The 25,823-nt window shown below is 38.0% G+C and overlaps 1 protein-coding gene and 1 long non-coding RNA gene across 4 annotated transcripts in view; one reads left to right on the forward strand and one right to left on the reverse strand.

The window, feature by feature from the left end:
• Positions 1–628: 628 nt before the first annotated feature.
• Positions 629–19,191, reverse strand: LOC308632531. The gene is made up of 3 exons (XR_014018556.1): positions 18,840–19,191; positions 16,681–16,775; positions 629–1,015 (listed from the first exon to the last, which is right to left on the reverse strand). It is a non-coding gene; the product is annotated as an uncharacterized lncRNA (long non-coding RNA).
• A 148-nt stretch (positions 19,192–19,339) lies between these two features.
• MRPS9 (mitochondrial ribosomal protein S9) overlaps positions 19,340–25,823 on the forward strand; it is a 115,443-nt gene continuing 108,959 nt past the window's right edge. For 2 of the 3 annotated variants that reach the window (XM_081264680.1, XM_081264679.1), the window contains exon 1: positions 19,343–19,523. In XM_081264680.1, the coding sequence (XP_081120806.1) occupies positions 19,389–19,523 (135 nt within the window). In that variant the 5' untranslated portion in view covers positions 19,343–19,388. Of the gene's footprint in view, positions 19,524–25,823 lie in introns of all 3 variants that reach the window. The other variant, XM_081264678.1, reaches the window with a different exon arrangement.

Consider the following 25,823-nt stretch of genomic DNA (forward strand, 5'->3'; position numbering starts at 1 on the left):
AAAGGGTGTTAGGGATGGACTAGAGTTTAGGAATGATTATTGACTTTAGGTACATGCTTTTCTTTTCCTGAGTAAGCACTTCAACTCCAGGGGAGGAGTAGTGAGTTGGTCGTCCTGGTCATTCTTGGACCAAAAGTCACATCTCAGATTGATGCTGCTCTTGCATAAACATGCTTGCCTTTTAATAAGGTTGAGTTGCTAAAGCTGTTAAGAGAACACACGGGGGGGGGGAGGGGGGGTGAAGAGAACACAAATCATGTGATTAACAAGTTAAAGGCCCTGGGAAGTTGCTGTTTTAGGTGGCTCCCAACAGCGTCCCTTCATGTCGTCTGTCCTTGGAGAGCCATGGTGAGGGTGTCCTGGCTTTAATGATGCACCTGGTTCCTAGGCTGGTCGGACTGAGAGTGGATGAGTGAGGCACACACCAAGCTTCTGGTGTCTGACAAACTGTGAGTTTAGGTGGAAAACAGTAAAACGCACACAGCATCTTTTAATGGCTGTCAGGCCGTGAGTTAAAGCCCAGGAGTGCATTTGCCCTTTTCAGTGGGGGTGGCTGACTGTGTCACTGTTAAGAAACTTTATCATACAGCACAGTCACAATATTGACAGCATCTGCAAAAAGATGTGGTTGTTTTTATTTTTTCTTAAATGAAAGTTTATTCTTAAATTTACAACAGATTCCAAGACAATGGTTCTTTGTAGGTATAGGAGGCAAACATTTTGGCAGGGATTCAGATGTTTAAGAAGGAATTGTCACCATTCAGTCACCATCATCTCAGGTATAGGAACAGCTTTCTTTTTGCCAGGTTTCTTAATTCTTGGGGTCCTTCTGGGTAGCCTTCACTTCTACCTCCTCAAGTTCGTGTGCTCCTCTTTTGTTTCTGCTTGATAGCCGCATCTTCCTCATTCATCTCCTTGGCCTGTCTCAGGGGACTCTTCTTGCACCTTCCTGGCCAGATGTGGTGCCTGCGCCTGCCACCCCCTTCCACTTGTCCTTCTTAAAATGGTTTGCAATCTATAAAATGAAACATATAAAATGTTTGATAGTATATGTCCATACAATTAATAACATATTAATGCAGAAAAGTATGATCCATTCAAAGGAATATAAAACCAAAACCAAAAATCATCCCTAAGAAAATCAGATGCTTTTGGGTCTTCTAGGTACAGAATCATGTCGTCCGCAAATAGTGATAATTTAAGTTCTTCTTTTCCTATTTTTATGCCTTTAATTTCTTTTGTCTGTCTAATTGCTCTGGCTAGTATTTCAAGGACTAAATTAAATAGAAGTGGTGAGAGAGGGCATCCCTGTCTTGTTCCAGATTTTAGAGGGAATGCCTTTAACTTTTGTCCATTCAGAATGATGCTAGCCTGAGGCTTAGCATAGATAGCTTTTACAATGTCGAGGTAAGTTCCTGTTATCCCTAGTTTTTCTAATGTTTTGAACATAAAGGGATGTGTGGGGTCGGGCTCCAAATTCCTTAATAGGACACCCATAGCACAAGAGTTAACAAGAATCAACAAATGGGACTTACTTAAACTAAAAAGTTTTTTCTCAGCAAGAGAAACAATAAGAGAGGTAAATAGGGAGCCTACATCCTGGGAACAAATTTTTACTCCTCACACTTCAGATAGAGCCCTAATATCCAGAGTATACAAAGAACTCAAAAAATTAGACAATAAGATAACAAATAACCCAATCAACAAATGGGCCAAGGACCTGAACAGACACTTCTCAGAGGAGGACATACAATCAATCAACAAGTACATGAAAAAATGCTCACTATCTCTAGCAGTCAGAGAAATGCAAATCAAAACCACCCTAAGATACCATCTCACTCCAGTAAGATTGGCAGCCACTATGAAGTCAAACAACAACAAGTGCTGGTGAGGATGTGGAGAAAAGGGTACTCTTGTACATTGCTGGTGGGACTGCAAATTGGTGCGGCCAATTTGGAAAGCAGTTTGGAGATTCCTGGGAAAGCTGGGAATGGAACCACCATTTGACCCTGCTATGGCCCTTCTCGGACTATTCCCTGAAGACCTTAAAAGAGCATGCTACAGGGATACTGCCACATCGATGTTCATAGCAGCACAATTCACAATAGCTAGACTGTGGAACCAACCCAGATGCCCTTCAATAGATGAATGGATAAAAAAAAATGTGGCATTTATACACCATGGAATATTACGCAGCACTAAAAAATGACAAAATCATGGAATTTGCAGGGAAATGGATGGCACTAGAGCAGATTATGCTTAGTGAAGCTAGCCAATCCCTAAAAAACAAATACCACATGTCTTCTTTGATATAATGAGAGCAACTATGAACAGAGCAGGGAGGAAGAGCAGGAAGAAAAGATTAACTTTAAACAGAGACATGAGATGGGAGGGAAAAAGAGAGAAAAGGGAAATTGCATGGAAATAAAGGGAGACCCTCATTGCTATACAAAATTACATATAAGAGGTTGTGAGGGGAATGGGAAAATAAACAAGGAGAGAAATGAATTACAGTAGATGGGGTAGAGAGAGAAGATGTGAGGGAAGGGGAGGGGGGAATAGTAGGGGATAGGAAAGGTAGCAGAATACAACAATTACTAATAGGGCATTATGTAAAATTGTGGATGTGTAACCGACGTGATTCTGCAATCTGCATTTGGGGTAAAATTGGGAGTTCATAACCCACTTCAATCTAATGTATGAAATATGATATGTCAAGAGCTTTGTAATGTTGTGAACAACCAATAAAAAATAAAAATAAATAAAAATTAAAAAATTAAAAAAAAAAAGAAAATCAGATGGCAGAACTACCAGGCAAGGAATTAACAACTGTTTCAAAGATGCTCAGAGAATTGAGGAAAGATGTGGAGAAGCACAAGAAAATAATACATGAGTGTTCTGGTCTGGATCTGTAACATCCACAGGGGCCCATGTGCTAAGGACTTGCTCCCCAGCCAGTGGCTCATTTGGGAGGTGGTGGAGCCTGAGGAAGGTGGGGATTTGTGGGAGAAAGTGAGGTCAGTGGGGGTGTGCCCTTGCAGGGGTGATTGGAAGATGAACTCTTTGCTCTTCTTTTGCTTCCTAGCTGCCATGAGGTAAACTTTTGTTCTATCACATGCCCCCCCCCCCATGATGTACTATGCCCCCACAGGCCCAAAGGCAAGGAGGACCAGCAACAATGGGCTGAAACCATGGGCCAAAATAAAACTTTCCTCCTTGTAAGTTGATGATCTTAGAAATTTTGTCCCGACTATGAAACACTAACATAATAAACAAAATGAAAATAATGGTAAGGAAATAGAAAGCCTTGAAGAATGAAAATAAAAAGAAATTCTGGAGTTAAAAAGGACAATAACTGAAATGAAAAATACACTAGAGGAATTGAAAGGATAGAAGCAAAAAGCAAAAAGAATCAATGAACCTGAAGAAAGGCCAATTGAAATGAGCAAGTCTGAACAACAGAAAGAAAAGGGAATAAAGAAAAATGAAGAGAGGCTGAGGGAACTATAAGACCCCCTTAAGCACACCAGCATATGAATTACCAGGGTCTTAAAGGAAGGAAAGAGAATGGGGGAGAGAGATCATTCAAAGGAATAATGAACACAAATTTCTCAGATTTGATGAAAGGCATAAATATAAATGTCCAAGAAGCCCAATGAATTCCAAATAGGACAAACACAAACAGGACCATGCCACAACAGATAGTCATGTGGTGGAATAACAAATACAAAGAGAATCTTGAGAGCAGCAGGATAGAAGTACTTTGTCTCGATAAGACTGTGAACATATTTCTCATCAGAAAACTTGAAGGTCAGAGGGCAGTGAACTAGTAAGTGCTGAAAGGAAGACCTTCAATTGAAATTCAGCAAAGTGAGACAGAAATTAAGACATACCCAGGTTATCCAAAAGTTGAGTGAGTTCATGATCATCAGACTTGCTTTGTAAGAACTGATAAAGGAGCACTGCAGGTAGAGATAAAGGATACTACACAGTTTTTGAAGTCACATAAAGAAATACAGATAAGTACATGAACAATTATAAAAAGCAAATCATATTACAAGGCCAGTTTGTAATTCTGCTGTTTGTTTCCTACATAATTTGGGACTAATATTTGAAAAAATAATTATTAGTTGAAAAGTTGATATTATCGTAAGAGTGGTTTGTAAATCTACATTTTGTTTTCTATGTAATTGAAGAGACTAAGGCACAAAAATCACAATTGTTGATTTGTTTTTGTACAAAAAATGTAAAAACATATAACTTTGTGACATTAATAAATGAAAGGGGTAGAGATTAAGACATTAAGGGAACAGAGCTTTATTTGTTACTGAAGTTAACCTAGCATAAATTTAAATCAGTGTGATGACTTTAGGATATTAAAACATGAGAACCACAAAGAAAATACCTATAGAGTGTACAAAAGAGGAAATAAAGGTATTAAATATTTCACTGCAAAAAAAATCAACAAAAAAAAAGACAGCAATGTGAGAAATGGGAAAAAATCCAATAAATAAATAGCAAAATGACTGAAGTCCCTCTTTATTAGTAATTACTTTGAATGTAAATGGACTACACTCTAATCAAAATGCAGAACTTGGCAGAATGCATAAAAATAAAATGATCCAATGATATACTATTTATAAAATAATCACTTTAGATCTAGAAACACTAATAGGTTGACAGTGAAAGTCTGGAAAAAGATATTCTGTGGAAATAGTAATTGTGTTAGTCAGCTTTTCATTACTGCATTAAACACACTAAACACACAAGATAATCTGATTATAAAGAGAAAAGGTTTATTTTGGGTTACAGTTCTGGATGTTGGCTTGTTGCTTTTGGCCTACAGCAAGGCAATGAATTTTGGCATAAGCATGTGGTGGAATAGGCTGCTTATCTCATGGTGGCTAAAAGCAAAACAAGAGAGACTAGAGTTTCACAATCCCCTTCAAGAGCAAGCCCCCAGTGAAAACCTCCCACAAGGACCCACATCTTAATGGTTCTGTTGCCTCCCAACAGCACGAAACTAAAGACTAAGTCTTAACACATGGGACTTTCAGGGACATTCCAGATCCAAACTGGACCACTAATCACACAGCATCATTATTTATAGTATCTAAAACATGGAAGCAACCCAATGGCCCATCAATCAATGAATAAGCAAAATCTGATACATACTTACAATGGAATATTATTCAGCCTTTAAAAGGAAGAAAATTCTGCACATGCTACAACATGGTTGAACCCTGAGGATATGTTGCATTAAGGGAAATAAACAAGTCACAAAAATACAAATACTGTTTGAGTCTCCTTACGTAAGGTCCTCAGGTATTCAAATCCATAGAGACAGAAAGTAGAATGATAGTTGCCAGAGGCTGGGAGGAGAGGGACTGGAGAGTTATTGTTTAATGTTCAGTTTTGATTTTGCAAGATAAAAGAATTCTGGGAAAGGATGGTGGTGACGGGTGAAAAACAAGAAGAATGTACTTAACACTACTGGGCTATGCACTTAATGTTTAAGATAGTAAATTTTATGTTATCTCTATTTTATCACAATTAAAGAAAAAGAACAGAGACATCAATATTAAGCAAAGAGAAAAAAGGTTTTTGTGGGAGGATAGTGGACCACAAAGGAAAAGCTCAGTGAAAGGGTGGAAGAGACATCTCAGCCCACAGGTCGTCTAAATTTTTATTTCCTTCCTCTTATTCTAAATTTGGAGGACAAACTTGATCCTTCCCTGGCCAAAGGAGCATTTCGAGAAATCTAGAAACCAATACTTAGAGCAAATTACGTGTGTGTGGTGATAAAAGTATCTCAAAAACTATTAAAAGAATTTTCTCATGTTATTTAGAATTGTTAGATTTACTCCGTATGTGGGTGTGTGCATATATGTGTGAAAAAATTAAGAACATTTAAGAAACTTGAGGTAATTTGGTTTTCACAACCAGTCTAGCTGGATAACATTTTGTTTTTCAAGTATTTAATTATCATTGTGTTTAATATGTGAATTCTCCTCACCTTTTTTTTTTTTTTTTTTTGTACTGGGGATTGAACCCAGGGATGCCACATCCCCAGCACTTTTTTACATTTTATTTTGAGGCAGGGTTTAAGTAAGTTCCTTAGGGTCTCACTATGTTGCCAAGGCTGGTCTTGAACTTGTGATTCTACTGCCTCAGCCTCCCAAGCTGCTATGACTACAGGCATGTGACACCAAGCCTGGTTCCACTGTTTTGTTTTGTTTTGGTTTCGGTGTTAAAATAACCTTTCCATTGTTAACATTTACTTTTTTAGCATTTAAAATATGCAAAACTGTATATTGAAACTTAACACTGTTTCTGGTATGCTTGAAATCTAATTACGTTGTTCTCAGAATCAAATAAGGTAAAAATATGTAAAATACCTTGGAAAACATAAATTATTGAATAAATATAAGGTAAGATTTTTGGTTTAGGTATAGTTTATAAGTCCAATTTTTTACAAAAAAAAAAAAAAAACTTACCAAAAGAAAATTTGTAAAGTAAAACATGGAGTTGTACATAATGTGCAATAAATTCACTTTAATTCCTAAAAGGTACTGATCTTTGGGTACTTTAATTAAATAATAATTTCTATAATTCATTTATAGAAATTCACAGACCTGGGTCTGCATGCAAAATAAAATGTAGGTTTCTACAAATAGCTAAACAGAAGAGGAAACACCAAAAAATTCCTTTAAGCAACTTTTTTGAATAAGTAGAAAAACCCACATCATGAAAATGGTAACAAAAGAAGGAGGCATTTACCAAATAACTAGCAGATCTCCTTATCATCCTTTGCCCCACCTCACAGAAACAGAGCCACATCAAGGACACGCTGTTTGGAGAACTGTCATAATAATATTGTTCTCAGATTAATCATGCTGTATTTGTCATGCTTCAGGAGCTAAGATACTTTTTCTAAGCTCAGAAGGAAGGTGTCTTCTGAGGGTTAAAAGTTTGTGTTGGTACTTTCCCATACAATAAAGAGAGAAGGCTTTGGGTGTAGCTCAGTGGTACAGCTCTTGCCTAACTTGTGCAGAGACCTGAGTTCAATCATCAGCACCTCAAAGGGAAAAAAACAGGAGAGATGGACCCATCAGACAACCACACAGGTTCTGTGATGCTCAGTCCTACACGGAGTTAATGAAGTATCAAAGTCTAAATAGAAGGTGCATGTACGTACTCACTCATCCGCCATTTAGAAACAGGAAATCAAATGGCCAATTACAAGTGACAATATCTATACAACGTAAGTGGAGAATAAACAGTATATGAAGGTCCACCACTGAAAGATGGCGGAGATAGGAGAAACACACGTTTTATGTAATCACTCTATTGACCAAGCATTTATTGATTGTTTCCTATGTGTCAGGCACAGTAGTGAGCTGAGGATACAATATGGACAAAGAGGACATTGACCCTACCCTCAGAGTTTTTCAAAAGAGACCTCGAGTCATCTCATCTAACCATCTAATGGATGCTTAAGCCCTTGCTGCAATATCCCCGTGAAATGTTTATTGAAAAAAACTCTGAATTGGCTTCCTGGACATCCATTCCAATTTCCCTCCTCAGTGAACATTTGAGTTCCAGGTTCCAGGTACTGGGTACTATGGGGAAAACTGTGAGGAATAGAGAGCAATGGGCAAAACATTTTTTCCCCTTAACTTTTATTTAACATAGAAGTTTCAAATCACTTGCTTGGAATTAACATTTTTGCTGTGAGACTTTAGCAAGTATTTTACCCCTTAGATAATTTCACATACAAAAGAAATAAAATAACCTCAAGGTTAAGATGATTAAAATAGAAAATGTTCAAAAATCTTAACAATATCATTAAATAGATACAACCTCATGTTTACACACAATGGAAAATTTCTGTTCAACTTCACCTCTCATCAGGGAAACGCAACATAAAACCACAATGAAATATCACCTCAAACCTTTTAGAATGGCTATGACCAAGAAGGAGAAATGTAATGGTTGGTGAGAATGTGCAGAAAAGGGAGCCCTTACAATCTAATAGAGGGAATTAGTACACCACTGTGGAAAACAATGTGAAGTTTCCTCAAAAAAGGTAAAAGCAAGAACAATTATGTAACCAGAAACCTCACCACAACATATATACCCAAAGGAAAAAAGATCAATATGTTGAAGAGACACCTGCATCCACCTGCAGCACCATTCACAATAGCCAAGATGGAAGCAACCTAAGTGTCCATCACTTAATGAATGGAAAAAGAAAATGTGATGCTACTCAGATTTAAACAAGAAGGAAATCCTGTCATTATTGTGATAACATGGGTAAATCCAGAGAATTTAATGCCAAAACGTTTTAAAAATTACTTTTATTCTATGCCACTAAAGACGAAGAGTTAGAGTTCTGGGTATTATTTAGTTTCTGCTAATATATAGAGACACTCGTATTAGACTTGAATTTGTAACTGTATCTAATGAATTTCAGAACAGATAGGCAGAGTGCAAGATATCTACTTGGCCGGTTCAGTCAATGAAGTTTGGGGATGTGTTCCCAAAGTTCAGCTACAGCTAGATCCACCTTCCCTTTCATTGATTTTGTAGGCTAATTAATACCTGGTAATGAATCTTTTTCTACTGAAACCAGTCAGAGTTGTCTCTGTTTTCTACAACTGACCACACAAACCGAGATAATGTTGTGAACCCAATGGTTTTGTCCGCTGTTTAGCTGGGATCACTCTCTCCAAGACTAGCAAGGAGTGCATCTATAATACTGATTTCTATTCGTGTGATCACAATAAGCACCAAAAAAAAAAAAAAAAACCCCATGAAGGCCAAAATTCTATAGCTTTTCTCATGACCTGATTTTCCAATGTGTGCATGTACATGTGTATCTATCTTTTAAAATCTAGAAGTCATGTTAATGCGATAAACTGAACAAACTTGTTGAATTTCTAAATTGAGCTCTTGATTTTGACAACATAAAAAGCATATTGCACTGATTAGATAAAAAAATATAAAGAATATGAATATTTGATGCCCTGAGGTCAGCAATCTATATCCAAAATGTGTTGGACATATCATTAAGATGATAGGAAAACATGGATTTATCATATAAGCATATATATTTCGAAGCTTCAAAGGTCATCAGAATACAACTGTAACACTTGGTTGAAAAAGTGATAGGCTTATTTCAGGAAATCTATATTCCCCAGGATAAAATGTTCCTTTGAATTTAAAGTCAAAATAGCATCGTGCAGGTGTTTACAATTTAATCACAGCAAACTCTATTCATAAAGAGATGAGATAGTTTAATCATACACCAGGCTATGATGTGCTCGTCGAAATTGGACACAATTTCAGATATCAAATATGATACTTGATTTTAGAAAACACTTGGAAAATGGGCCAGGAATGTTCTTTTCGTGCAAACAGACAAGGTGTCATGCAAATGCTTAAGAGTCATTTAAGGATATTAAAGAATAATTTTTAATCACATGATTTGATAAATTGAGAGAGAAAATTCTACTTTGTAGGTAGTATAAAACAGAGTAGGTTAACTACCTTCAGATAGAGTTTAGAAGTAGTTCTGCATAAGAGTAAAAAAACTGAATTAGATCATTTATGTTGATTTGCAACTCTATAAAATGGTTAAGAAACAAAACCATCTTGATCCATTTGGCAAGAGGCAAGGTTTCCCCTTTTGTTTCTTAAATTGCTCTGTGATACTTTTGTGACTTATTATGGTCTTCCTAGAATTATCATATTCATGTAAATATCTTTTTCCCCTGTATGGTTATAAGCCCCTGAAAGGTAGTATCATCTTAATACCCTGATGCTTCTTGTCATCAGAACATTGTGAAACATCAATAAATAGTATTTGATAAGGATAAAATAGATTCTGTGTAGATTAAATTCTTACTTTAATTCTTAAAATGCCAAAAGTCGACTTTCTAGCTGGGCAGTAAAGCCAGGATTTTCCATGACTCCAAATCAGGAACTATCCAGTAGCTGGCTGATCTTTCTAGAGTCTTAGATCCTAGCTCTGAGTAAGATTCTATTCTGAGTAAGCAAAATCTGAGCAGTTGTGTGAGGTCCATATCTGTATCAGGAAGCATATCATGTGTCAAATGTGTGCACACAGCACTCGTAGGTGATATAGAAAGCAAGACTGTAATATGAACTTGGGGACAGCCTTATATAGGACACCGGGGTGGAGGCAGTGGAAGAAGTGCTACAGGGTGATGTATGATGGACTGAAAGCATCCCAGTTTACATTTCACACATAGACTCCCCAAACACTGGGCAGGCCAAAGAATACATACCTGATTGAGGGCCAGTTTTTGACTTCTTAAAAGCAACTGGGAGCTGGGCAAGGTGGCACACGCTTGGAATCCCAGCAGCTCAGGAGACTGAGGCAGGAGGATTTTGAGTTCAAAGACAGCCTCAGCAACTTAGCAAGGCCCTAAGCAACTCAGTGAGATTCTGTCTCTAAATAAAATACAAAAAAGAGGTGTGGATGGGGATGTGGCTCAGTGGTTATATGCCCCTGGATTCATCCCCTGTACCCACCCCCTCCTCCCCAAAAAAAGCAACTGGGACAAATATAATCTCGTGTCCTTATACAGGAGATGGATGGAGGATACTCTGATAGCAGTGAGCTGAGCTGCCTGGGTTTGGGTGGTGAAGCCAAAAGACAAGTGATCGTGGGTCCCTAAAAAGAAGGGTAACAGTAAGCAGATGCTGTGGATAAAGGTCATAAAACACACTTGGTAAAGATAGGGTGTTAAAGAGGATATTGGTCAAGTTTTGCATGCTCCAGTGCCATCACATGCTGTCTGGCTCCACCTCTTCCTAGTTTCCTTTTAATATTAATATAATTTTAAAAATATATATTTTAGATGTTGATGGACTTTATTTTTTTCATTTATTTATATGGGATGCTTTTTTTAAATTTTTTTTTATTGGTTGTTCACAACTTTACAAAGCTCTTGACATATCATACTTCATACATTATATTGAAGTGGGTTATGAACCCCCAGTTTTACTCCAAATGCAGATTGCAGAATCACTTCGGTTACACATCCACAATTTTACATAATGCCCTATTAGTAATTGTTGTATTCTGCTACCTTTCCTATCCCCTACTATCCCCCCTCCCCTCCCCTCCCTTCTTCTCTCTCTACCCCATCTACTGTAATTCATTTCTCTTCTTGTTTATTTTCCCATTCCCCTCACAACCTCTTATATGTAATTTTGTATAGCAATGAGGGTCTCCCTTCATTTCCATGCAATTTTCCTCATCTCTCCCTTTCCCTCCCATCTCATGTCACTGATTAATGTTACTCTTTTCTTCCTACTCTTCCTCCCTGCTCTGTTCATATTTGCTCTCATTATTGAGAATTGAACCCAGTGCCTCACACATACTAGGCAAGTGCTGTACCACCGAGTCAAACTCCAGCCCCTAGTTTGGGGATCTTAAGTAGGTTATTTAACATTTCTGCACCAATAGCATACCAAAAGTATAGAGATAGAATTATGATTAAAAGAGATAAAACTTTCAAGCTACTTAGAACAGTGCTCAATTAATTCCACATTATATAATCCTTTTTAAAGTTTGCAATGTTATATATAATGTGTGTTTATTTGCCTATGTACACATAATTCATGTAATTTTCCTTTTATTTCTTAGACTTGTGCCCCCTGGCCCTTCTAAATCCCCACCTTTTTTTCTGATAGAGACACATGAGATACCATGCTTTTATCTTTGCTTCCTTAAAAGATTAAGAATGAAAATTATACTTCAGAACCCTTCTCACTTTTCAGGTCTAGATCACAATCTTCTTGTACTCATTTACATTTTCAGGCAGCATCAGCTTTGAGGCAATGCACTTTTTAAGTTGCCGCCCTGCTGTGTAAAGTGGTACTTCTTCTATTTGTCCTAAAATAGTCTCTTTCATGCCTCAAGGATTTTCCCTTTGGTTCCTGTTTCCTGGAATTTGATTATTAAGTTGGTATTTATTTTCGCCATACTCCTAGTGATTGTACTGATTTCAATATACCCATTCTTTTTACTATTATTATTTTATATTCTGAAAGTCCTAATGTCCTAAACGTGCCCAGCATAAAGCCTCCGTCATTTAGTTCTCTTTTCTTCGATCTTCTTTACCTCCTCTCAGCATCCATCACAGGGAAGTCTCAACGGGTATTTGGTGAAAGAAATACCCATTGAGACTGGGAGTGTGGCTCAATGGTAGAGCACTGGCTCAGCATGTGCAAGGTCCTGGGTTCTATGCCCATCACTGAAGAAAACAAAACAAAAACAAAAACTACCCATGATGCCACACAGAACAATTTTTTATACATTGTTATTTCAAATTTCAAATAGAGGAACCACAATGAATCCTGCCACCTTATTGCAATAACTACTTTTATTGTCTACATGTACCTTTTTAAAATGGCAAAAAATCTGTTCAAAAACACTATAAACAGGTTCAAAGAAGCACTGGCCCTAAGCACATTGTCCCTGAAATCGTGCACATTGGAAAACATTTTCAATGCACAGCAAATGGTGTGATTGATCCACCTTTGTGTTCCATGTAAATTTGTTTTATTTTTGATAACTAAGCCTGGAGAAATGATGCTTGAAGCATCACAACAGCTTTGACTGACAGCTCCCTAAGTGTGCTGTCTTTTTTAAAGCAAACATAATTGACAGCTCGTAGGTAAAGAGCATATGTGGATGGATTTAGTCCACATTGAACACAGTGAAGAATGTCAAAGAAGATACTTGTTCTGTTATTTATTAAGATTCAATTAATACAGTAAAAATGTATGCATTTTGGAAAAATAGATTTACTTGTAACCTGAGAAAGATTTTGCTTTTAAGCTTGATTGATCTACAGCAAGGAAATACTGAAATTACTTCCCATTTTACCATTTCAGAGAAATTTACATTGCTCATTTTCTTACTATATATAATGTTTATTTAACTGAGAGTGGTCTAAATAATTAGAGATTTTTCAAATTGTAGATTTAAATACCACTCAAAATTTCTTTTTTGAAAACCTGCCTATTGTGAATAAAGTTAAAAATATGTGCACATTAAAAAGGAGAATACTGCAATTACATTTCTAGGTATATGACCAAAAGAATGGAAAGCAGAGACTTAAAAAGATATTTATACACCTATCTTCACAACAGAATTAGTCATAATAACCAAAAAGTGGAAATACCCCAAGTGTCCATCAACAGATGAATGGATAAACAAAGTGTGGTATATACATATACTGTAATACTACTATTTAGCTTCAAGGAAATTCTGACACATGCTACCACATAGATGAATCTTAAGCACATTGTGCTAAGTGAAATAAGACAGCTATAAAAATGACAAATATTGCTTGATTCCCTTATGAGGTCCCTATAGTCATCAAATTCACAGAGACAGAAAGTAAAATGGTGGCTTTCGAGATGTTGTGGGGAGAAAGGAATTTGGAATGAGGTCCAATGGGTATGAAGCTTCAATTTGAAAGAATGACATAGTTCTGGAGGTGGATGGTGGTGATGGTTATACAGTGAGAATGTCTTCAATGCCACTGAATTGTACACTGAAAAATGATTAAAATGGTAAAGTTAATGTTATACAGTTTCAAAATAACAATAGTAGTAATAATGATGATGATGATCTACAGGAACCTGCCAGATGAACAATATGTAAACGGGCACTGCCAGTGGACTAAGTGTAATGGAATTTGACCTATTTCTAAATAGCATATGGCAAACTCAAAACAACAACAAAAAGAATCCCTGAGGGATGTATGTGCAGCCTTGTGTCCAGATAGAATAGATCTGGATTATGATCCAAGAATTTACATCTCTAACATACTGTCATTTTCTGTGTACTATATAATGAATTACTCACACTTTAGTGGCTTAAAACAATACTATTTATCTCTCATAGTGTTCTGGACCAAGAGCCAGTGGCTCTGGTGCAGGATCTGTCCTGAGGCTACAGTCAAGATGTGGCAAGAGCCATATAAAGGCCTGGCTGGAGGAGTGACTTCCAGGATGACTCATCTGCATGACTGTTAGCAAAAGACTCAGTTCATGTAGGTGGGCTATCCAGGGGCTGTCTCAGGATGCAATATCCCAGTTCTCCCAGAAAGGGCCTTTTGAGAAAGATAGACAGCAAGCAGGAAGCCACAGGACCTTTTGTGATTGGAATCCAATGTTGTACACCAAGACTCCCATTTAATTATCTGCTTCCCAGGCAGGTCATTAAATCCAGCTTACTCTCAAAAGGGATGGTTCTGCCTTTAGAAGAAAGGAGTATCCAAAAGCTGTTGGGCATTTGAAAGCCAATACGTTACGTATATTCCTGGAATGGCTGTAAAAATGTTCCATAAACTGAGGGGTTTAAACCACAGAAATCTTTATTGTCTCACATTTCAAGAGGCTGCAAGTCCAAGATCAAGGGGTCAGCAAGGTTGGTTTCTTTGAAAGCTGTGAGAAAGACTGTTCTGGGCCTCTGTCCTCTGATAAGCTGTAGACTTTCCCTAGCTGGCAGATGGCTGTCTTCTCCCCGTGTCTTCATATTGTTTTCTCTATGGGTCTGCCTCTGTTCCAAATTCCATTTTTTAAATAAGGACTAGCATCCTATTGAATTAAGCCACATCCTAATACCTCAGTTTAACATGACTGCTTCTCTAAAAACCCTATTTCCAAGTAAGGTCACATGAGGAGGTACATGGCATCTGGACTTTAACCACTCTTTTGAAGAATGTGATTCAACTCAATTCAACCAGGGAAGGCTCCACATTGTTGAAAACCCACTGGTTACACCAGTGAGAAATGTAGGGAGCCCATCAGCTAAATATCAAAGAGCGAGGCCGTGGCAGGGCTTAGTTGAGAACTCTGATTTCATGAACCACCCTGTTTGGTCATCTTTGATCCTGTGCTCTCTGTTGATCCCAGTTATCTGTGGAACCCAGTAGACGTGTACAATTTTTTTCCTGGGCTAAGGATTTTTATATTGATCCGCAAGGCTCTGCCATTCCTGAGACACTTTCTAGGAATCCTTTGAAGATGGAAGGCATCAATTTTCTGAGGACGACATGCAGTATTTAAGCTATACACACTGGGCAGGAGGAGAAGAGAGTAATGATGAGAGGTGGCAAGAAAGCAGAGAGAGGAATAAGAAAATGAAGTATAAGGAATTTGGGGGGAAAATAACAATTAAGGCAATTTACATACCAGCCACAGCCTGCCACCCCTTTCAGTGTGAGTCAGGGTGAGACAGAAGATGAAAGTAAATTCTTCATGTCAGATGTAAAATCATCCCTCTTTGCATCCAGGCCCTGCTTTAGATACCCAAACGCCTGGATGCTCAAATCCCTTATATAAAATAATGTAGTATCTGCACACAGACTGTATACATCCTCCCATATCCCATAAGTCATCTCCAGATTACTTATAATACATAATACAATATAAATTCTATAACTGTTGCACTGTATTAAGGAATAATAACAGAAAAAATGTTCATGTTCCATACAGATAAAATTTTTAAAAAAGCTATTTCTGATCTATAGTTGGTTTCATCCACGGATATGAAACCCACACATACAGAAGCCAAGTGTATACTTCTCAGGCCTAACAACTGACTTCTGTGACTAATAAAATAAGTGGTCAGAAATATTTGAGGTTGGTTTGAGACTTATCCCCTTCCATTTCTTTGGGGACCTATTTAATTTGGGGCCTTTCTCCCTTCTTCCACTATTTGGGTGAGGGCAGGGGAAGAGGAAGCACTAGGAAGGTGGGGTTTTAAGAATGCCTGGATTGGGGCATCAGTGGGATGTTCTTTTGTCAGCCGCGCCAGAGGAGTCTGTAGCAGTATTATTTCACCACCAAACTCATAGTTTTACTTCTACTTAAAAGGTGATTTCTTAACCACTTTTAAAGCAGTAAAGATTCTGTAAAAACTAAATATAATATTCTACCTGTGTACTTCCTCCACCAATTCTGAGCCCCAAAATACCATTAAAGAGATGGTATCAAACGTCATAAAGGATCAGATTACTACACTGCTACTATGGGAACTGAAGTCTTAAATCTTAAAGAGCCAGCATTTGGCTTACTGGAAGCAAACAAGATCTGTTGCTATAGGATACAGGTGACAGGTTACAGATTGTTGGGAACCCTAGGCTGGGCTTGAAGTGACAGTGAAAGCCAGAGGGAGTCTACAGAGGTGCATCAGAGGCCTGGGGGTTGACAGGATGGGGATTCAAGCTCAGAACATTTGCTTTAACAGATCAACTCTATTTTATATGTTGTATATACTGGTTACACATAAAAGGTGTGTGTGTGTGTGTGTGTGTGTGTGTGTGTGTGTGTGTGTTTAAGTCCAACTGCAGACACAATGCATATGTAGAGTTTCAAGAATAGTAATAAAACATCTACAGATAAAGAACACTGGCGTGAACACTGCCCTCCTCTGTGTTTGCTCATGTTCTCCCTTCCCTGCCCCTCAGGGGTATTTACTATCCTGAATTTTTTATTTACCATTCTCTTATTTTTCTTCATGGTTGTATTACCTAGTGGTTAAACTCTTTTGCAGCTTGCTGGGTCTTGCCTGTTTTTGAACTTTATGTGAATAGGGTCATATTTTGTGTATGCATATGTGAGTCTTGCTTTTTTCCTCCACCTGGTGAAACTCATCCATAGTCATTTGTGTAGTTGCAATCCACTTGTTGTCATTACCATATGGTGTCCTCTTATCCATCCTCCTATCAACAGATAGATTATTTTTGTTATTACAAAAACGTTGCTATGGGGGCTGTAATAAGCCAGGCCTGAGCACTCTCCACGCTGGCTCTGAGACTCCCCTCCTCCTCCTTTTCAGTTTGGTTTCCTATCTGTCCATGACACAGGGAAGCAGAACCTTCTGATAGAGACTGGGATTAATAACTGAATGAAAAGGCTCTGCTTTTTCTCAGTCGCCTGTAACTGGTGCTGTCCCTCCCCATCAAAGGGTTGGCCTTATCCTTGGTATTGCTCTCTTCGTCCTGTGGGCAGCCCCCACATACCTGCTACTCCCCAGGAGCTGAGAGCCAGGGCCCTCTTATATATGTCTCCTAATGCAGTGCATAAGAATATATGCAGGTTATATATCTAGCATTTAGTTGACGGACTGTTGGGTGTGCTCATCTTAATTTTAGTAGGTCACTGACTAGTTGGATCATTTCATTAAGATTTTATCAATTTATACACCAGCAGTATCTAACAGAGCCTCCTACTCTACATCTCAACAACACTTGATGTTTGTCCAACATTTTGACTCCCTTGATATTTATATTACTTCAGAACCAAATTTCACATTGTACGTGACCCTATCGTATTAGAATTTTGGTATCTAGGATGATGATCCATGCCTATGACATGTAAGAGGTGCTCAATAAATGAGAGAAAAATGAAAGGAATCCAAGTCTTAGATATCTGGTAAACCAGAGTATGTGTGTGTGTGTGTGTGTGTGTGTGTGTGTGTGTGTGTATTTTTTTCTGATCTTTCCTTCTATTCTCCAAATTACATACCCATCATCAATCTATAACAATGTATTTGTTCACAAACTTGAGACTACACAGGAAATTCAAGGCAGCCGTGTAAGAGTTGCCCATAGAGGTGGACAATGTACTATATTTACTTTACTGATTACAGTAAAAGACTATAACATAAATTTTAGAAAAATAAAAGGAAAATACACAATTCGTCACCCTAATGTCAGTCAGAACTACATTCTTATATGCGCTAACATCAATTTTTTAATGGTTTAAGTTCTGCTTTTGTATACTTATTTAGTGTTTTCTATTTGGTTAATTTTCCACCATTAACATTTCATTCTTTTTAAAAAATGTTGCAAAATGTAGGGAACTGGTATTTAAATGTACCTATTTCAGTGAGCTATAAAGTCTTGGTTCCCAAATGTTAGTTCATGGACCTCTGCCAATTTCTAAAGAAATTTTCATTAGGTTAAAAGGTTATAAAAAAAAAAAAAGAAAACTAGGATGAGTTCTTCATACAAGTAAATGTATTACATTTAAAGGATTGCTCTTTATTCTGAAATTATTCCATTTCTATTTTTAAAATTTTTGTTGTTGTTGTAGATGGACAGAATACTTTTTATTTTTATATGGTGCTGCTGAGGATTGAACCTGGTGCCTCACACATGCTAGGCAAGCGCTCTGCCACTGAGCTACAAGCCCAGCCACCCCACTTCTACTTTTACAATGTTAAAATTTTTGTGCTTTGGGAGATGATACTTATAAGTAGATGGCATGTATTTGCTGGACCACTTTATATGATTTCAGATTTTCTGTGAATGTGTATGTTTTAATTTTACTACTCCTTCAAATCTAGATATTTGGAAGTCCTTTTAGAATGGCTTACTAAATCACTTTATTTGTATTTGATAGAAAGTACCCTGGGAGTTACTGTCAAAAGCGCACAAGTTTCAAAAAAGGAGGCATATGGGCTGGGGTTATGGCTCAGTGGTACAGTGCTCGCCCAGAACGTGTGAGGCACTGGGTTCGATTCTCAGCATCACATAAAAATAAATAAATAAAATGTATTGTGTCCATCTACAACTTAAAAAAAAAATTAAAAAGCAAGGCAAACTCATCTCTATTCGACAACTACTCACTTCTGACTGATTTCATTGAGGCTCAGTACCAATGCTATAAGGAACCCTCTGCAAAGACTAAGGCAGTGTTTGCTCTCAGTCTGTTATAACAGTGTGGGAGTGAGTGCCAGGGAACCTAGATTGGTTTGGCAGTTGCTGGAGAAGGGTCTTTACCTGGATCCTGAAAAATGCGGAAAGTTAGGAGCCGAAAGCCCATTCTTGCAAGGCAGGCAGGAACCAAGACTGGGGGTGAGCAAGGGCTGCGGTGGGGCCCCTGGGTGTTGGAGAATGAACTCCCACCGAAAGAAGGCAGGTTCGGCAGCTCAAAGGGTGCCTAAACGCGAGGTGCAGGGAGAGCCAGCTCGAGGTGCAGCAATGGGCCTGCGAAGAAAGACGGATTGAATAGTCACGCGGAAGTCAGCACCGAAAAGAACAGGAGAGCCCCCGGACTTGAGCACCTGAAGAGGCAAAGGGGCCAAAGTAAACATCTACTAGCCACTCCCACGAAGGGGTCGACACCGCTCAGGGGGTGGAGTCAGACACGCCCCGCGGGCTCCTGCACCCAATCAACCGCGAGCCGTCTCGGGCCGCAGGACACGCCCCCGCGGCAAATGCCGGTGAAGCTCCTCCTCGCGATAGCCGGGGAACCCGGCGCCCATCCGCGCCTGCGCAGTCCCCAGGCCCCGCCCCTCGCCCCTCCTGCCGGGGTCTCCTACCGGCAACATGGCAGCTCCCTGCGTGTCCTGCGGTGGGACGCTTTCCTACCGCCTCTTTCTCGTGGGTAGGGTTAGCCTCGCCCGGAGGCAGGGACTTTGGCAAACCGCGGCGGCCGGTTTACAGACAGGTGCCGGATCCCAGGTAAGGCCTGGGAGAACTGGAGAAGGTGGTAACGTGAGGATGTGCCACCGGCGCTGCCACCCGCGGCGTCTCTCGTGTCCCCAAGTGGGGACTTTCGGGTCTTAGATATGTAGTAGAGCCTGAGTTTAGGACTGGGGAGGTGGGTGTCGGCTTGTAGCGGTCCTTCTGGAGGTTGCTTGGGGTATTTGGGAGTGCAGTAAAGCAAAGTTACCTTCAGACGGAGCGGGAGCGACCCCGCCTTGACTTGCCGAAGAGCCGAGGTTCGGTGTTCTGGGTTTAGGTGTGCTGTTGGGTCCCGAGGGGAGGAGGGCCCCACCACCAGAGAATGGAAACCGGACTCTTGCAGTGGCCTGGAAGACTAAATGGAGAAAGTCACACTGTGGAGAGAACAGCAACTTTTTAAAAGTGTCTTGCAACTGCAGTTTGATTTCTCAAATTTCCCCACACCTTGTCTTTGGAGAGGCCAGAATTTGTACATTCACTTAATTCCGAGAGTGGTGGGGAACTGTCATGTTAGCTAGCTGGTTCGCTGACTATGCCAGTTCACTGACCTAGCGTCCCAGGAGAAGGAACCAAATTTAAAAGGAAAGAAACGAATTTATTTTTGGATATAATCGTGTTTTAGGTATCTGTGGCATTTCCAACTGGAGATTTTCACAAGGCCTATAGATATGCCTGTCTATAACTCAGGAGAACTGACTTAGAAGTCCCTTGTTACCTTGTAGAGGGACAGATAGTAGCCCAAAGGACAAACAAATCAGGAATTGGCCCCAGGAGATTGAGAATGTGCTTTCAAATAAGTTGGAGTAAATCAGTGTGGTGTCATGGAAAGCAAGAGAGTGTTTGAAAGAGAGAAAGTACCAAATATTGCAGAAAAGCCAAATACTTTGTCCCAAAATCTATTTTGAAAAAAAGAATACTATTTTTTGTATATTCTTTGTATTCTAACTTAAATAAATCAGTCCATTCATTTATCCATCAAACTTTTTAAAAAAATTATATTGGAAAATATGCTGGAAATTTAAATTATTCATGCATGTCTTGAGTATGTCTTTCCTGTTTGTACATAAATATGTATGAAAGGGACCCTAGCATACAGAATATTTGTTTTTGACAATGTGTATGTAGGAGATGGGAACTAACTTTCTTTACCTTCCCCACAACTGTAAACAGTCTCCTTCTATGTATTTTCTCATGTTTTTAAAATTATGTATTAATATGTATATCAGATCACTTTCCACTTTTTTGCTTTTCTAACGTGGTAGAAATTCCATTAGGTCACTTACATCTGTAAAACATTTTTAATTGCTGAATTATATTCTGATATGAATGTATTAAAGTTAATGTAACAATTGGTGGGCATTGGCTCTTTCACTTTGTTCCCACAGGTTTGCAGTAAATATCCTGGTCTGGTCTTTAGGTTCTGATACTTTTATTTCTGTGGTAGAGATTTCCACTTGTGAGGTTATTATAGGAAGGATGCATACATCTTAAATTCTAATGGATTTTTCCATATAGATGTACAAAAAGGCTATAGTGGTTCACATTTTATCATTATGAGAATGTCTCTTTTCTACCTACATCAAGATCAATTGATTGAGTGAGTGGAATGAGATGGGTGACTGATTTCTCCTAATTTTGATCTCCCTGACCACTCTTGAAACATAACTCCCCTCACCCCCACAGCAGATATTTACTGATCACATCACCTGAGGTAACCAATATATAATCCAGTAATTACCTGAAAGTAGCAATCTTAGCACTTTCAAGGAATGGCTCTGAGAAGGCTGTATCTCAGAATTCCTGAACACTACCACAGCATATGTTTTACCACATGGGGTACAGCTAAGATATAACTGAAAAGCTTAACTGACCCCTTTAGATCCTTAATGATTCCATGTATATAGTTAAAGCCATTTTTAAAGCTATTTTTTTTCTGTTATTGAGTTCATATGTCTTAAATATTAATATTTTTAATATTCATATTAAGAAGCACCTATTTCCATGTTAAATATTAATAGCTATGTTAATAAAATTTTTAATTTTTACTCACTTCATGAGTGACTAAAATACTTAATGCTCTCCCACTTTCTTTTCCCTGAATTTGGGCCATAACCTGTTAATTATGAAATCTCAGAAGTTCAGACAACTTGAAAGGAGTAGAGAAATTAGAATAATTTATAATTAAAGTGCATCTTATACAGTTAAATATTTTTGCATTTTGTATATGTGCATTAGTATGTACTAGGTGGTTGATTATAAATATTTACATAACTAGGTCACAGTCAAAAAGTTTGAGAAACATTCATACAGCAAGAAAAAAAGAAAAGTTTTATTAAACTGCAACTCCTGGGTTCTTAGTTGTGACCCTCACTGGCTGACTTCATCTTGCTCACCAATCTAGTAGAATGTGTTTCATATGATACCTTAGTACAATAGCAAATAATCTGAGTCTCCCAAATTTTGGGTCAAGTAAGTTAATTTTGTGAATGGCCAAACTTTTCAGATAATATGTCCATGAATGTAATGTGAGATTGACAGAGATCAATACAGAAGAGCACAGAAGTGCAGTGCCTAATGCAGACAAGAGCTGTAAAGGATAGAGACTGTATGGGCAGCATCCCAGAGCAAGTAGTGATAGCAAAGTGGAGCCATTTGCAGCTATTAGGTGATAGCAAAGTGGAGCCATTTGCAGCTATTAGCAATGAAAAAATGGAGGTATTCTGCTCTAGAAATGTGAATAGATGCATAAAGGCATAGAGATGTGTAGAATAATAGTGGATTCTGGCAATAACTAATATTTGGTTATAGCTTAGTTTTGGTTACTGAACCAGGCCATGCAATATACCTAATCATTGCAAGAAGAGTTTTGCAAAAGAGAGGTGATTCACCGGGCAGCCAAGGAAGTGAAGCATCTCCCTAGGATAGGGAGATAAAGAAGCAGAGTGGTCTGAGGTTTGGGGAAAACTTATTAGAGGTAGGGTATAGTGAAATAATCAGTGGTCTATGTATGCTTAATCAAGATCATGGCTCTTCATAGGATACATGTTCAAAAAATGGCAGAGTTGGAATGCTCTGAGGGTAGAGTTTTGGCCCTCTAATGTCAAAAGTTGACCTCTTAGATACTTGTATAGGTCCAAGGGAAGGATGAGTGGTTTCAACCCATTGGAGCTGCGTCCAAGTTTTGAAAAACAACTTAGGTAACTGTTACCATTGTGAACCTGGTCAGTTATCTATAGAGAGCTAATGGGAATATATTGCTTAGCAGTGTGACCTCTAAATTGGTGATAAAAGCAAGTGAAGCTAGAGAGTTTTATGCAGGCTTTCTCTTGGTTTCAGTGGTTACAAAAGGATTAGAAAGTTGGGCAGGGGACAGAGGTGATCTGCTTTGCTATGCTAAAGTACTTGAATTTTTTTTTTAACCTGTGACAAATGAAAATAGCTCTGGCATTATTATAAGCAGTGGACAGTTCTGTTTCATGATGTTCTACAAAGATTACCCGTGAATTCTTAAATCCTCTGTGACTGTAATAACAGTAGTGCTAATTTAACTTTCTATATATTTATGATTTTTGTAAATAAGAAAAAAACAGTAACAAATTGCTGTTTTGAAATTATTGCTAGGGTATTAGTAGGGTTTTTATCTTAATTTTTATTTTCTGTACACTTGCTTAATGCTTAAACTTTCAGTTTTTAACCAAGCCAATATGCACTTATTGATTTGAATTGTCTACCAGAGAAGAATGATCAGTGATATTTGATGGCTTAGCTTTTGTTTTTGATTTTACTGTAAATACTATAAACATATTTCTGCCTTTTGTCTGAAGTATATTCTTTTTTTTTTAAATCTTTGATGGATTCTGGAAGTTATTACATTCTGTAATTATCACAGTAGCCCTTTGGTCTACAATAAAGGCTTAGTAACTTTTTTTTTGATAAATGTCTAAAAAATGTTTTGAGAAACAAATTTTAAAATTGACTTTCATTTTTATCAAATGCAGTTGTATAAAATGCAACTCTGTAAATTAGTTATGACCTCCCCCCCAATAATTGTTGAAAAAAAATCTATATGTATTTGATCCTAGTTTATTAGCAATGGAAAAGAAAACCCCTTGGGTGGGATAAGTTGCTCATTTTGGGATCCCATCTTGTCTTCATAATGATAGAATTTAATGTGGTCCTCATTGTTTTAATTATTAAAATACCTCGACACTAAAATTTTCCTTAGGTAGCAATTCATAAATTTCTTATTTAAAGAAAACTTGATAACACATGTTATTATCATCTCCATTTCTCTTTCCCTTGTAAAACAAGATAAGTAAACTTCCTTTTATTGTGCTTCATTATTGTAATTAAGATGATGAAGTAATTATTTAGAAGCTTAAAACAACAGACATTTGTCATCCCACTATTTCTGGGCATGCAGAGCTCCAAGTCTACCTTACTTACTCTTTGTGTCAAGGGTCTCTCATAAGACTGAAGTCATCTGTTTGCTGTAGCTACAGTCATCTCAAGTCTTCACTGAGGGAGAATCCACTTTTGAGTTCTTACTGTAGTCATTATCAGGATTTGAATTCCTGCAAAGTTTGGTCCTGGTTCTTTGCCAGCTATTGGTCAGAGTTCTCCCCCAATTCTTGCCCACATGGTCTCTGTAGGACAGCTTGCCACATTTGGCTCCATCCGGTTGGTCAAGAGAGGTGAGCAAGGGGAAACTGTGTTTTTCTAACCTAACCTCAGAAGTGACATCCATGTTCTTAATTGATTCCACTCGTCTGAATCAATGTAGGAGGTCCACCCTGCACTTGAGAGAGAAGGCCATTACACAAGACATCAACTTCAGCAGAATCAACATCAGCAGATCATGGGGAGCTGTCTTGAAAGTTGCCCATGACAGCAGAAGACCCACATATACCTCTTTTGTTGATGTCTGAGTGTCTTATGTATTTGCAGTTTTGCCCTGAAGTAGTTTTGTAAAACTCTTGAAAATAAAAATATAATACCCATGTATCACCACTACAATTCCTAGTACAGTGTCTAAAAGTAGCTCAAAAGATGTTCATTGTTTCTTAAATACCTGGCCTGGGTGCAGTAGTGAACCTGTAGTCCCCGCACTTGAGAAGCTGAGGTAGGTCACTTGAGCCCAAGAGTTCAAGGCCAGCCTGGGAAACATAATGAGACCGTTTCTCAAAAAACAAATGTGAATATTTCTTATGTATGGGCATATATGTGTATATATGTAAATACTTGCTATATTATTCTTTTTTTTCAAGTAGGGTTGAGACATCTTTATTATGTTTTATGTTTTCTTCTGGCAATAGTCCTATTTTAACATCACTCAGTTCTGCCCTATAGTTATTTCTCTTAAAATGTAACACAGAGCCTGGCCCTTGGTAGTTGCTCAAATTTGTTAAGTGAACTTATAAAATAGTTTATTTTTAGAGTTTTATTATGAAAAATTTCAAGCATATACAAAATATAATGAGCCCATGTATCTGACTGTGAATTTCTACAATTATTAAGATTTTCCCAGTCTTATTTCACCTCTATGTGCATCTTTCCCCAACGCTACCTCCTGGAGGCACTTATGTAAATCAAACATTGTGTTATTTTACTTGTACTTGAATATTCATCTCTACTGGATAAAGATTTTTAAAAACATAACTTCCATGCTACTACCATATCTTAACGAGTGGTAATTTCTTTTTTTTTTTTAAAGAGAGAGAGAGAGAGAGAATTTTAATATTTATTTTTTAGTTATTGGCAGACACAACATCTTTGTTTGTATGTGGTGTTGAGGATCGAACCCGGGTCGCACGCATGCCAGGCGAGTGTGCTACCGCTTGAGCCACATCCCCAGCCCAAGTGGTAATTTCTTAATGTCATCCCTTATCCATTCCATGTTCAAATTTTCCTGATTGTCCCAATAAGAACTTTTTATAGTTAAATTGTTTTAATCATTATTAAGAGTCTGCTTATGTTTTTTAATCGGTAAGTATGTTAAGTCCCTTAATTTACAGTAGTTTGGGAATGAATATAAATGGTGAATTTTTTCAGCAATGTAGTGGATTTCCTAGTTTGTTTAACCTAGCATCCATTTCCCCTTCATAATAGCACCTTAGTTTCCTCAGGAAAAATTAGATCTTTCCCATTAAATGTAATCCAGAAGAACTACAATCTGAGGCGTCTAACCCAAGGTAGTCGCATTAGATACTCCCTCCCTTGAGATCTTGGGTATAGAAACAAGATAGTTTGACTCTCATTTTATCTTAATAGCCACATTGTATTCTAGAGAACTTGTGG

The sequence above is a fragment of the Spermophilus citellus genome, assembly GCF_964194105.1.
Source record: "Spermophilus citellus genome assembly, chromosome: 13".
Classification (NCBI taxonomy): Eukaryota; Metazoa; Chordata; class Mammalia; order Rodentia; family Sciuridae; genus Spermophilus; species Spermophilus citellus.